Here is a 13140-nt window from a genome sequence, read left to right as displayed (position 1 = left end):
CCTCTGTCTGTCAGACTTACTCCCATCCTGAGGGGGCCACCTGCTTCTGACCTCGGTCCCTGTGAAGTCAGCCACCTCCTCCCCTCCTCTGTTTAACCTTCCTTCCCTCACTTTCTCCTCCATCCTCCTCCTCACTAAGAGGGATGCTCCCTTTATCCACATCTAACCCACTCCTGGATCTCCAAATATTTGTGAGGGAAAATGGGCGGGCAGAAAGAATTTTCTCCTTGGCCTAGTCTGGTCCAGGGATGCAAAGAAGACAGTAGAAATTTGAAGCGGAAAATCAGCTGGAGCAGGGGGTGGTCAGGAAGGGGGTGAGTGACTAGTTGTTGGGGGTCTAGGGAAGGACTTTCTACGGGTGCTGAGGAGGCGGGCATGGGGAGGATCATGAGGAAGGACCAGAGGCTGTGTTCACAGGATGCTTGGGTACTGGACACAGCAGGCTTCCAGATGACATTACTTGATGCCTGCATTACAGCTGAGGGTTGATGCTCCCTCTGCCCTTCATTGCTCCACCCCCTACTTAGGTCAATATTTATGTGTCCTAGACCTAGAGAGGCCCCTGGACTCACCACTGTCCCGACTGCACTCTCCCTGTCCCGCCTTCCCCACCGCCCGCCCCGCTGGCCAGTCCCCACGCCCACACACCCGAGGCTGCCTCATCTGGCACTGATTATCCCTGCTGCTGCTGCTGCCGCTGCTAAACTCAGCTGCTGCCTCGGTCTCGAGGACCCCAGCGCCTCTCCCCCCAGCCATGCTGCCTGCTGCCACTGCCTCCCTCTTGGGGCCCCTCCTCACTGCCTGGGCCCTGCTGCCTTTCGCCCAGGGCCAGACCCCCAACTACACCAGGTAGGTCTCTTGGCACCTTCCAGATAGCTTGAGTGAGCTTCAAAAGCCCTGATTCTTGGGGGTTTTGCCTGTGGATCCTGTGGATCCTTTCACTAACACACCACCCCCCCCAGATTTCTCGCAGCCCCCACCCTCCCCCAGGCCCCAAGTTCTCCCTCCCTGCTCCAAGACCACTGTCTCCAGCGGGGCACCACTAGCCACCATTCCTCCACCCTTTGTCCCCTGCCCTCTAAGTTTCCCCATCCTCCCAGACCCTTGGCCCCCCCCATGGAACCTGAGAGCTCCAAGACCTTCAACTTGCCTGGTATCTGGACATCTGGATTCCAGGAGGGAATTAGAGATGGTGGGGGAAGTGAGTGGGAGACTTGGGAATCAGATACTCAAGTAGTTAGCAGGAACAGGAGCAGGGCAAAGGTTGGGAGCTGGGGGACCCTGGTCTCCAGGTTCAATATGAGGGCCATCACTGCTGCTTCTCATCTCCCCGCCCCCTCCCCCCCCATGGCCTCGTGGCTGTGTCCACATCTGGAAGTAGTTAGGCGGCTCCTGTCCCCGGCTGCCAGGCAGGGCGCGAGGGGGGAGAGTGAGGAACAGCCCGAGGAGGATTCCGGGAATTCCTGTTGGGGTGGGGGTGGGGATCGGGGGGTGTTGTGGAGACAGCCACATGTTCCAGATCCTCTCAATCCCAGCCTGGCTGGCTGAAGCTGCCCCAGACCCCCTTTCTCCCTCATCCCCCTGGCTTCCCTCTCTGGCCCCTCACCCTCATTACCCTATCCTTCCCAAGCTCTCCTCCACTCATGGCTGCCCCCTCTTCTGTTCTCCAGACCTGTGTTCCTGTGCGGAGGGGATGTGACTGGGGAGTCCGGTTACGTGGCAAGTGAGGGTTTCCCCAACCTCTACCCCCCTAATAAGGAATGCATCTGGACAATAACGGTGAGAAAGACCCTCTCATCGCTACCCCCTTGTTGAAGTCTCTGAGGCCTGACTGCTAAGATAACCCGGGTCCACCCAGCCCCTGCCGCCCTCCTCCCTGCACCACTGCGCCCAGGGAAGTCCAGGCCCCCTCCCCTCTTCACTGATGGCAGCAGAGCCCACAGTAACATGTGGCAAAGTGTCCTCACACCTTAACTCTAGGCCTGCTCTTCTACTCCCAGTTTTATTTCTGGCCCTCGAATCTCTCCACAGACCCCAGGGCTTGTCCCCTGGGCAATGAGCTCCTGCAGAGCCCAGGCCCTCTGCTCTGCTCCCCGATGGCGTCCCTTCCTGTTCAGGCCCAGTGTCCATATGAAATGCTTGGGGAAAGGGAAGTATCCTTTGCCTCGGTTGTGTGTGGCCTGACTTTGCAGGTCCTCTCCCCTGTCCTCGTCGTCAGGTCCCTGAGGGCCAGACTGTGTCCCTTTCCTTCCGAGTCTTCGACTTCGAGCTGCACCCTGCCTGCCGTTACGATGCTCTGGAAGTCTTTGCCGGGTCTGGAACCTCCGGCCAGCGGCTTGGACGTTTCTGCGGGACCTTCCGGCCAGCGCCCTTAGTCGCCCCCGGCAACCAGGTGACCCTGAGGATGACTGCAGACGAGGGCACAGGAGGACGAGGCTTCCTGCTCTGGTACAGCGGGCGGGCCACCTCGGGCACTGGTGAGACTTCCCTCACCTTCGCCTTCCCCCTCTCCTGGCTCCGCCCCTGGCGCAGGCCCCACCCCCAGCCTTAACCTACCCCGCCCCCCCCCAAGACAAACCCTGCGCCCGAGAGCCTAGGGCCCCCATTACCTCCCTTACCCTTTTTCCTCACTAACTGCCCCTTCAGTCCCTCCTCCCCATCTTCTCTCGCCCCTCCCGCACCCACCCATCCCCTCTTCCAGGCCCCCCCCCAGGCGCGAGGCGGAAATGGGTCACCGACCCGCGGGTGGAATGGGCGGCCTGGGGTTACTGGGACGGTGAGTAACTGCCCGCCCCCGTCCGCAATCGGGCTCCCTCAGACGGGCGCGAGGGGGCACCCCCGGGCTGGGGGACTAGGTTCCCCCGACCCGGAGCTCCCTACACCCAGCCCAGGGCTCCCGATTGCGGTCCCATCACCCCCTCCTGGCGGCAGAAGCCTCCCTTAAAATGTTTAAGGCAGGGGCCTCGCCAAAGAGGCCTCTGGGGCTGTGCCCCAATTTGAGGGCGCCCTCACAGAGTGAGGACTCCCCAGCCTGCAAAGGGGACTTTTCCGCCGGGCGGGGGAGATGGGATCTCCCAGGGGAAGAGGAGCGAGGTGGCCGCGGGTCAGGGGGAGGGGCGAGAAGGGAGCGTGTCCAGCCAAGTCCTCCTCCCCCTTCCACCGCCTGACTGGGCGCCCGGCTCCAAGACTCCCCTGAGCGCTGGTCCTCCAAGCCCCCTCTCTGCTAACCAACCCCTTCTTTCCTACCCCTCTTCTCATCCCCTCCCGCTGAGACCCAGACTTCCGAGCTTCCAGCACCGGCTTCCAGCCTAGAGCTCTCCTCGAGCTGACCGAGGGTCTCCACCGCCTCCCACCCCCACTCCTTTCTCCCCTCCCCAGAGCACCAATTTTGCGGGGGGCGGCTGGAGAAGGCCCAGGGAACCCTGACCACGCCCAACTGGCCCGAGTCTGATTATCCCCCGGGCATCAGCTGTTCCTGGCACATCATCGCTCCCCCGGACCAGGTACCGATCCCCAGCCCCGGCTGCCCTCGGGGACCCAGGCGGCGTCCTCCAGCATGCAGCCAGCAGAGATTAATTGACCATCTGCTATGTCCCGACCAGTGAGCTCGCGCTGGTGGGGAGCAAAAACAGACCCAGAACTGCTTGCACTCAAAAAAAATGTAAAATTACACCTGTGACGGTCTTACGAGAGTGAGGTACACGATGCTGATATATAAACGGTGTGTGTGTGTGTGTGTGTGTGTGTGTGTGTGTGTGTGTGTGTGGAGGCGGTGGAGGTGGATGCTGGGTCTGTTCCTTGAGAATGAGCCAGGACTAGACCTTGCCGACGACGGCAACAGACGCCACTGAAAGGTTCCCCTGAGTGTGTGATCCTCCGAGTGGTGGTGAATGCTTTAGCGGGGGGAGGGGAGATCTCCAGGGGACGCGGGAGTGGAAAGAGGAAGCTGTGGCGAGCTTCTGGGCTTCCGGAGGCGACGACGCGGAGTGGAGGAGGAGAGAGGTGCAGGGCTTCCGCGCCCTCAAGCCGCCCTGGGTCCTGCCGCCAGGTAATCTCGCTGACCTTCGGGAAGTTTGACCTGGAGCCCGACACCTACTGCCGCTACGACTCGGTCAGCGTATTCAACGGAGCCGTGAGCGACGACGCCAAGAGGCTGGGGAAGTTCTGCGGCGACACCGCCCCGGGGTGAGGGGGCGGGACCTGGGTGGACGGTGGGCCGGGGAGTCTCCAATTCCCCAGGGGAAACAGTGGTGGGAACCTCGCGGCGGTTGGGAGGGGCCGGGCTTAGCTGAAGAGGCGGGATCTGAACCCGGGAGCCCCCACACTGGTGGGCGGAGCTAGTAGGAAGCCAGGCAAAACGGGTCCGCGGATGCAGAGGCGAGTAGGTCCTGCGAAGCAAGGAAGCTGGTACGGTCAACCCCGGGCAGAGGTCACAAGGCCGGCCTGACGCATCCCCCGCTGCCCCGCCATCCGCAGTCCCATCTCCTCCGAAGGAAACGAGCTCCTCGTCCAGTTCGTCTCTGACCTCAGTGTCACGGCCGATGGCTTCTCCGCCTCCTACAAGACCCTGCCGCGGGGTGCCGCCAAAGAAGAGCAGGCCCAGAACGCCGGGGAGGATGCCCGGTCGGGTACCCCGATCCTCAGCCCGGGCCCCAAGCCCGGACTCCCATCTGAGGAGAAACCAAAAGCCTCGTCTGAGGCCCAGGCAACTCCGGGGGGCCCCGGTGAGTCTGGGAAGGGGGAGGAAGGGGACGCAGACTGAAGGCAGCCGTTTCAAAGGTCTCCTTTCTGAACTCATTCATTCACTCATACATCACTCACTGGTGCCTCCTCTGAACTGGTACTGGGCGCTGGGGCCCAAAGCTGGAAAGAGCTCGGAATGGGTCCTAATCAATGAGGCCGTTATGGGGAAAGTGGCACTTCCTACCCGCTGCGTAGGTCGCCCTCCACAAACCGCGTCCCTCTCCCTCCTAGATGTGCCCAGTGTCCCTTGCCCAAAGCAGTGCCGCCGGACAGGCACCTTGCAGAGCAACTTCTGTACCAGCAACCTGGGTAAGAAGCCCCATCTCCCAGCTTTGCTCGTCCAGCAGCTCTCACCTCCCTCCGGCCCTCAAATCCCTCCTCCTGGTTCCAGCCCCGAGCTGGCCTCCTCTCTCCTCACCGCTCACCCCCACTCTCCCACAGTGGTGACCGCAACAGTGAAGTCCATGGTTCGGGGCCCAGGGGAGGGCCTCACTGTCACTGTCAGTCTCATTGGTGCTTACAAAACCGGTGGCCTGGACCTGCCTTCTCCACTCACCGACACTCCCCTGAAGTTTTATGTGCCCTGCAAGCAGTGCCCCCCCATGAAGAAAGGTAACAGATGTGGGTGAATGGGGAGGAGGACTTTGCCTCATGAAAATGATAGAATCTGAAGGACTCTGATGAGGAGGTATATCTACAAGGTCTCAATAACACACTCTCAATCCCTCCCTCCCCTCCCCCAGGAGTCAGTTATCTGATGATGGGCCAGGTGGAAGAGAACAGAGGTCCTACCCTTCCTCCAGAGAGCTTCGTAGTTCTCTACCGGTCCAACCAGGACCAGATCCTCACCAACCTCAGCAAGAGGAAGTGCCCCTCCCAACCTGTCCGGGCTGCTGGGTCCCAGGCCTGAAACCCAGGCCAGCTTCCCAGCCCCTAGCCCTAGGGACTCCTTTGTTATCCAAATAAATGTTTCTTGACTGAGGAAGGGGTCACATCTCCATTTCTATGGTTTGGGGGCCCATCTAGGAGAAATCATTCATTTGTTAAACGCGACACAGGTTTACTGTAACAGAACAATCTTTCAAGAATGTAAGACCTTGTCACCCCTTTGCTCAAAACTCTCCCATATATATTTTTTAAGTTATTTATTTTGAGAGGGAGAAAAGGGACCACAAGCAGGGAAGGGGCAGAGAGGAGAGCCAGAATCCCAAGCAAGCAGGCTCTGCGCTGTCAGCACACAGCCCGGCCCGATGCGGCGTTTCAGTTCACGACCGTGAGATCATGACCAGAGCCACATCAAGAGTCGGCGCTTTAACCGACGGCCCCACCCAGGCGTCCCCAAACTCTCCCATATTGTAAACACACACACACACACACACACACACACACACACACACACACACACACATATACACGTAGTGGTAACTATGTAGAGAGGATGGACATGTTAATTAGCTTGATTGTGGTCTTTTCACATTGTGTATGTAAATCCAAATATCAAGTATATCTTAAATGTACACAAATTTTATATGTCTAAGATATCTCAGTAAAGCTATCAAAAGAGAGATAAAGAAGACCTCCCATAATTTCCCATTAGTCTCAAAATAAAAGCCAAAATCCTACTGTAGACTCTGAGGCTCTAGGTGATCTGCATCCAGCACCCCCCCCCCCCCATCTCATCTCTGTCTATTGTCTCCTTTGCAAGTACTTTTCCAGTCTTGGTGACTCCGTGACCAGTTCTAGTACCCTTCGGTTGGGGGTTTTGCCTTTGCCATCCCCTCTATCCAGAATTCTCTCCACTGATTTCTCATGGCTCATTTCCTAACTTCAATCAGATCTCAGCTCAAAGTTCATCCTAGTCACTTATTCATTTGTTCATTCCAAATGGCAAGCACTGTGGAATGAACCAGAAAACAAAACAAAGTCTCTGCTCTTGTGGGGAGGAGAGCACATTCTACTGGAGCGGAAATACACAATAAAATAAACATGGTGTTGGGGCACCTCGGTGGCTCAGTCAGCATCTGACTTGATTTTGGCTCAGGTCATGATCTCACAGTTTGTGGGTTCAGAGTCTGCTTGGGAGTCTATCTCTGCCCCCACCCCATTTGCTCTCTTTCTCAAAAATAAATAAACTTAAAAAAATAAGAATAAGAACAAGCATGGTGGCAAGTGAAACTATGCTATGAGAAAAACAGCCTAAAAGTATAAAGGGGTTCTCCATTTGATGGGGTGCTCAGGGATGGCTTTGGGATAAAATGAACTTTGTTTTTGCTCTACTGCTAACCAATTATGTGGCCTGGGGTGAGATTCTTCACCTTGCTGAGGCCATTTGGTTTGTGAAAGGAGTTCACAAGATTCAGTGGGATGATGCAAGTGGCAGGGTTGGCAAACCCTACTTCCTTGTGCATATGTGAGTGACTTCTGAGTCCCATAAGGAAAGGGAAACTCAGGAGAGGAGCCGTGGGCTGACATCCTGATGCTGGCAGGCTGGGTCTGCAGACCCAGCGGGGGTCCTGCAGGACCAGCCAAAAGGGTCCTTGGCTTCCCGCAGAAAGGAAATCAAACAGGAGCCAGCAGTAGGTGAAAGCAGTTTATTGAAGACAGAGAGAGAGAGAAGGACTGGGTGTCTGGAAGACTTGGAAAGGAAAAGACCATGAGTCTCCTCTTTTCTTGGGGTCTGGGGTTTTCACTGGCGATTGTACTCTGTGCACATGCCTTCTCAGGCATCCAGGAACTGGTCAGAACAAGGATAGGGTCCTTCTTAAGCCACTCGTTCCCTGAGGCCTGGGGTCTTGGCGTGGAGATATCTAGTGCCAGTGGTCTGGAATAGGCACTTGATGGCCTGCCGGGTCATTCCTTAGATATCACCTATTGTGCTGGAAGACTCCAAAGATGATATTATCTCTTTGTCCCTTACAAGGAGAACATGTGTTTTTGCATTACGAGGCATGTGTTGAGTGGGGTGGGAATGCGGGGTCCTAGCAAGAATAGAAGCCAGAAAAGAAGCAAAGGAAAAACACGGCTTTTTTCCCTGGGGTTCCTTCAGTTTCCCTGTCTCAGTCCGAGTCCAACTGGAAGCAACCTCCCAACCAGTACTATGGAAAACGGCTATGATTGCTGCAGAGGCTTGTAGGAGAGCCTAGGACTAAAGTAAAGAAAGAGGGCTTCCCTGTGGGATGCTGATTCTAGTGATTTGGAGGTCTCATTGGGGAGGGAGGAACAAAGCCCGAGCTCCAATCAGCCGAGGTCCCCATCCGGTACCTCTGAGTTCCATCATTCGAGCCGGAGTCGCCCGTCAAGTCTTACGTCACTGGGATCAAACCAATCACGTCTTTAAGTGCACCAATCGGCGTATGCTTACGGCGGAAACGAGGTCGCCCTAGCCAATGACAGGGGCCGTACGGCGGAAGTGTAGAAATGGTCTCTTGGGAAGATGGCAGCCTCAGTCCGGCCACAAGTTGATTGGCAGGTGCGGTGACCAGAGGGTAAGCCTTACAACCCGAGAGGCTGTTTGGAGGCTGAGGCACGAAAGAGCTGCGAGCCGAGCTCAGGGAGGGTTCGGAGGCACTTATATAAAGGTCTCCGGAGAGCTAGAGAAAGGGCGGCTCCAGAGGGGGCGGTGCGGCAGGCGAGGTCTGGCCGGAGAGCACGGACGCCCGGAAGGGGCGGAGCCTGCGGCGGGGCGGGTGGAGCTTTTGGAGCTCGGGAGCCGGGCCAGGAGACGAGGCCCGGGTTGGGAGCAGCTAGGGGCAGGGTTTATGGGGTGGGCGTGACCATGAGGTGGGGCCTGGGGCGGGGCCTAAAGGGACCCGGGCAGAGCTGGAGAGGGGAAGGGTTTGGGGGGACTGGGCCTGGTCTGGAGGAGCCTCATCTAGCGGGTTTCCGACGCGGCGGCGGCAGCATCAGACCAGGCCCTGTCCCTCGACCTCATTCCGACCCCTTTCTCCTCTCTCGCTCAACAGCTCTAGACTCCAGGCCCTGTCCCCTGGGCTCTGCCTTCGGATGTCCCACCGTACACAGCCTGCATGCGCCGTGGGGCGCCCCAGGACCAGGAGCTGGTGGGCCCGGGGGCTCCTGCGCGGGGGTCCCGGGGCGCCCCTCCTCCCTCGGGACTTGTCCCGGTCCTCGTCTTTCCCCCGGACCTAGTATTCAGGGCGGACCAGCGGAGTGGACCCCGGCAGCTGCTGACCCTCTATAACCCCACGGGAGCTGCGCTTCGCTTCCGAGGTGAATGGATGGGCACCTCATGCTAGGGATCTGGGTCTGGGGGCAGGACACCAGGGGACTGTGTGGGGCTGGAGGAGTGTGATGAGCAGGGTCAGATATCCAACTTTGGCAGACTGGAAGAATCAGGTCCTGTGCTCTGGGGTAGAAGGCAAGAGGGACTCTAGTGTCCCTCCCTGGGCAAGCTTGTGTAGGGTCTCTGAAGCAATGGTCGGTCTGTGTGTGCATTTATCCCTCAGTCCTGTGCACAGCACCTGCCAAATATACGGTGTTTGACGCAGAAGGATACGTGAAACCTCAATCCTGCATTGACATGTGAGTTGGGATGGTTGAGGGGACTCGTGGGAGCCAGGGGTTGCAGCTACCTTTGTCTGAATTACCGCGCCCATGCCCTAGGGCTCAGACCTGGGTCTTTTCAACCTTTTCCCCCACCTCTGTCAGCATCCCTAAGGGAAAAGCTCCTGGGAAGTGGGCCTGGATCCACTTGGATCACTGCCTGTCATTCACTTCCTCACAATGGGCCTCTCTCCTATTTTGGGACCAGTGTGATTCGCCACGTGGCCCCCATTCCCAGCCACTATGACGTCCAGGACCGCTTCCGCATTGAGCTGTCTGAGGAGGGAGCTGAGGGTCGAGTGGTGGGGCGCAAGGACATCACCTCGATTCTGAGGGCCCCAGCCTACCCTCTTGAGCTTCAGGGACAGCCTGACCCAACGCCCCACCCAGGGCCTCCTTCCTGGACAGCACCACCCACGGCCAGACACTTCCCCGAGAGTGAGTTGGGGGATGGGAATTCTTGAGTTCTTGAGCGTTACCCTGGAGATGCACCCAGTTGGAGTGGAAGGAGTCTTCTGGTTCAGTCTTTTGCTTTTTGGCAGAAGCATTCCTAGGAGTTGAGATTTCATATCAGGTTAGGCAAAACACAGACTTCTGTAGCTTTCCCTGGTTTCTGGCCTCTACTTAGAGGGAAAAGTTCTCCCTTGGCTCTAACTTCAGTACTTCCTATCATGTGCCAGCTTAGTTCAGTTCAATATGAAACCCATACTGAAGCACTATGCTGTACCAAGTCATGGGCTGCATATGGGAGACAGAGTTCCTTGCCTGACAATCTTGTCCACAGGAGTCAGTAATGAAGGCAGGGTGAAGAGAAAAATATGCTGAGGGACCAGAGGATAGAAGGTTTCTTGTAACTGTGGGGACAGAGGCTCCAGGGAGGAGACGACACTTGCAGTATGCCCCCTGGAAGGCAATAAGAAATAGACACACCTCCCATCTCCAACTTTCATCCTGGAGGACGGTGGGCTGGGCAGGAGGGAGGCTGGAGCTTCTGATGAGCCAGGCTTGTTTCCCAGACCCCCATCCACAACTGGCCACCAGCTCCTTCCTCCTCTTCTTGCTGACGGGCATAGTCTCCGTGGCCTTCCTGCTGCTCCCGCTCCAGGACGAACTTGGCAGCCAGCTGCCCCAAATCCTGCACGTCTCCCTGGGACAGAAGTTGGTGGCGGCCTACATCTTGGGTGAGCACACTAGTGGCTAGGGGCATGGGGGCCATGAGGAAGGCTAACAGAGCCCCAAGGCTGCTCATTCGGTCTTGCTCTTCTGTCCTCCTCCTCCAGGCCTCCTCACCATGGTGTTCCTTCGGACCTGAGCTCCCTGCTCAACTTTTACCCACCTCCTGGGGCAGAGATGTGGATGTGTACATGAGACAGCCACTGTGATGCCCATGCTTTGTTTCAACTCCTACTCCCTCTTCTTCCTGCCCAGCCTCTCTCCCCAACTACCCAGGGATTTGTATTCATTTTCCAAATTGAATAAAATAAATTTTTGAAATTAAACTAAGAAATGTAGGAAACAAGCCCCTTTCTTCCCACTTCATTCCTCCAGTTCCTCCTCCCATCCTCAGGGGACCTGGGGCAGTGAAGGGACCCAGTGAGGGTTCTAGTCCTGGTGCTGCACCAGAAGAAAAACCTGTGTAACCTTGAGCAAGTCATTGAACTTTTCTGAGCTTCTATTTCTACTTCTAAAATGAGGGAATTGGGGAAGTAGACTTTTTTAAGGTCCCCTTTAGCTCTAAAATAGGGTCCCTTCCCTAGGCTGATGTACTTAACAAAGAAACAAACAAATGCTGCCTAATCCCACCTGCTGTAGACATCCAGTTTCAGTCCTTTTTTTTTTTTTTAATTAAGTTTCATTTATTTATTCTGAGTGCAACAGAGGCAGCACGAATGGGAGAGGGGCAGAAAAAGACGAGGGAGAGAGAGAGAATGAGAGTCCCAAGCAGGTTGTGCACTGCCAGTGCAGAGCCCAACATGGGGCTTGATCTCATGAAACTGTGAGATCATGACCTGAGCTGGATGCTTAACCAACCAAACTACCCAGGTGCCCCATCCAGTCTCATGCTCTGGAGCCATCAGAGCCTCTTGCCAGGGTTTCCTAGATGCTTCCAATACCCAGAATCCTTTTCTGCCTTTTTGACCCTTTATCTGCTTTTGTCTCTTCCTTTATGACTTCAACTCCTGTGAGTCAGAAACACCAAGGTCCCTGCCAAGACTGGGGAAAATGGGATTGCCTGACATAACTTCCAACTCAACCAGGCAGGAGAAACTAAGGCACAGGAAAAGAATAGGATCCTCGAAAGGTAGGTGTCCAGCCCTCTCTCAGATGCAGGGCAAGGGAGAAGAAAGGAAGAGGGGCAGCCAGTGACACTGGCAGATCGTTGATTGGGGACAAAAATCAGCAAGACAATGTTAAGACAGACTCCGTCTGTTCTCTGCTTGTTGTCACATCTCTGATCCTCTTGCCTCCTTCTAGAAGGACCTTATTGATGACATACCCCCACTCCCCCAATCCAGGATAATCTCCCTATTAGTTTGCTAGGGCTACACAGACGGGGACGGGGGGGGGGGGGGTGGCGCTTAAACACAAATTAATTTTCTGACAGTTCTAGAGGCTAGATGTTCAAGAGTAAGGTGGCAACAGATTTGATTTCTCTGGAAGCCTCTCTTTGGCTCACAGATTGCCCCCTTCTCACCATGTCTTTACATGGCCTTTCCTGTGTGTGTGCACATTCTTGATGTCTCTCCGTGTCCAATTTTCTTACAAGGACACTGATTGGCTTGGATTAGGTCCACCCTAATGGCTTCATTTGAACTTAATCACATCTTTAAAGGCCGTGTCTCCAAATACAGACTGAGATATTGGGGGTTAGGGCTTCAACATACGAATTTGTCGGGGGGGGGGCACATTTCAGCTCAACATACTCCCCATCTCAAGATCCTCAACCCAACCACATCCAAAAAGTCCTTTTTGTTGGGCAAGGTAACATTCACAGGTTTCAGGGATTAGCACATGAACATCTCTTTTCCAGATTGCTATTCTGGACAAGGTGAAGGGCTGAGAAACTACTTTGGGAAATTTGTTCCAGACATTATGTCAGAGAAGCAAATAGTCAAGGAGCATCTGACCCTGGTCCAGGCTCCTGAGAACCCACCAAGTCAGGCTCAGGGGGCGTAAGAGGGGGGAAGTTTCATCCTGGAACCCAGAGCCTGGGGCATCGCAAACTGTACACTAAGAGGCCTTTACTCCCCAGTGTCCTGAGGCGCAGGGTAGGACCTGTCCACATCAAGAGAGGACCGAGTAGCCCAGACACAGGCCCTAGTATTTATGCAGCTGCCCTTGAGTGAGGGCCAGGGCTGCCGCCACCTGAGATGTGATTAAGGGTAAAGTGGTGCAGGCAGCATTTACACTTCCCTGCCCTCCTGCAGCTTCTACCTTGTTGGACAAAACTGACCAAAGGGGACCCATGTGGAGAGGTCCCAGGGTGGGTCAGTCTAACAGGTGTGTGTGTGTGACCCCTGCAGTCTCCCAGGGCCCTGTTCTCAGGAGGCCCCATGTTTGGGGGCTAATGCTCTGTGGTCACCACCTTGAAATTCTTAATTGGTTTTACCTTTGAATTTATGTTTTGGATCTACGGCCATGCCACCTTGAACGCGCCCTATCTCGTCTGAATTTATGTTTTTGGAAGGACAGTCTGATGGGACAATGGTGAATGTGTGGGGGTCCTGCCGCCCCTGGTCGTGTTCTTACCTGCCAGCTCCCTGCCCCCACCCAGAGACAACTGGTACCCTCCTTTCCCAGCAGGGGCCTGGCCCCAGGCACAGGAAAGTTCCAGGT

The 13140-nt window shown here is 56.0% G+C and overlaps 2 protein-coding genes across 4 annotated transcripts; both read left to right on the top strand.

Moving 5' to 3' along the window:
- Nucleotides 1-612: 612 nt before the first annotated feature.
- PCOLCE (procollagen C-endopeptidase enhancer) lies at nucleotides 613-5724 on the top strand. 2 transcript variants are annotated; one of them, XM_019422774.2, is made up of 10 exons: nucleotides 613-849; nucleotides 1671-1779; nucleotides 2219-2477; nucleotides 2702-2776; nucleotides 3379-3503; nucleotides 4049-4185; nucleotides 4477-4724; nucleotides 4975-5052; nucleotides 5185-5355; nucleotides 5487-5724. In XM_019422774.2, exons 1-10 carry the CDS (start codon nucleotides 755-757, stop codon nucleotides 5651-5653), a joined length of 1464 nt encoding a protein of 487 aa, XP_019278319.1. In that variant the 5' UTR covers nucleotides 613-754; the 3' UTR covers nucleotides 5654-5724. The 2 variants fall into 2 exon arrangements, with proteins under 2 accessions (XP_019278319.1, XP_053750079.1); XM_053894104.1 differs by lacking the exon at nucleotides 2702-2776 and having other exon boundaries at nucleotides 615-849.
- A 1967-nt stretch (nucleotides 5725-7691) lies between these two features.
- On the top strand, nucleotides 7692-10810 carry MOSPD3 (motile sperm domain containing 3). Of its 2 annotated transcripts, none has more exons than XM_019422789.2 (6): nucleotides 7692-8228; nucleotides 8706-8970; nucleotides 9207-9282; nucleotides 9512-9741; nucleotides 10320-10484; nucleotides 10584-10810. In XM_019422789.2, the coding sequence occupies exons 2-6, from the start codon at nucleotides 8769-8771 to the stop codon at nucleotides 10613-10615; spliced, it is 705 nt and encodes a 234-aa protein (XP_019278334.1). In that variant the 5' UTR covers nucleotides 7692-8228; nucleotides 8706-8768; the 3' UTR covers nucleotides 10616-10810. The 2 variants fall into 2 exon arrangements, with proteins under 2 accessions (XP_019278334.1, XP_019278335.1); XM_019422790.2 differs by lacking the exon at nucleotides 7692-8228 and adding an exon at nucleotides 8428-8475.
- Nucleotides 10811-13140: the final 2330 nt, after the last annotated feature.

This window comes from Panthera pardus, unplaced genomic scaffold, assembly GCF_024362965.1.
Source record: "Panthera pardus isolate Hobbes unplaced genomic scaffold, ASM2436296v1 HiC_scaffold_4, whole genome shotgun sequence".
In the NCBI taxonomy this organism is placed as follows: domain Eukaryota; kingdom Metazoa; phylum Chordata; class Mammalia; order Carnivora; family Felidae; genus Panthera; species Panthera pardus.
Note: the sequence above shows the minus strand (reverse complement) of the source record. Positions and strands in the feature narration are given on the sequence as shown.

What these genes read in the sequence shown, in the direction of transcription:
- PCOLCE (XM_019422774.2), top strand. Translation starts at nt 755, where the DNA reads ATGCTGCCTGCTGCCACTGCCTCCCTCTTGGGGCCCCTCCTCACTGCC. An exon ending in CAGACCCCCAACTACACCAG is followed by an intron (nt 850 to 1,670) that starts GTAGGTCTCTTG and finishes TCTGTTCTCCAG; the next exon opens with ACCTGTGTTCCTGTGCGGAG. An exon ending in GCGGGCCACCTCGGGCACTG is followed by an intron (nt 2,478 to 2,701) that starts GTGAGACTTCCC and finishes CCCCTCTTCCAG; the next exon opens with GCCCCCCCCCAGGCGCGAGG.
- MOSPD3 (XM_019422789.2), top strand. Translation starts at nt 8,769, where the DNA reads ATGCGCCGTGGGGCGCCCCAGGACCAGGAGCTGGTGGGCCCGGGGGCT. An exon ending in AGCTGCGCTTCGCTTCCGAG is followed by an intron (nt 8,971 to 9,206) that starts GTGAATGGATGG and finishes TTTATCCCTCAG; the next exon opens with TCCTGTGCACAGCACCTGCC. An exon ending in CCTCAATCCTGCATTGACAT is followed by an intron (nt 9,283 to 9,511) that starts GTGAGTTGGGAT and finishes TTTTGGGACCAG; the next exon opens with TGTGATTCGCCACGTGGCCC.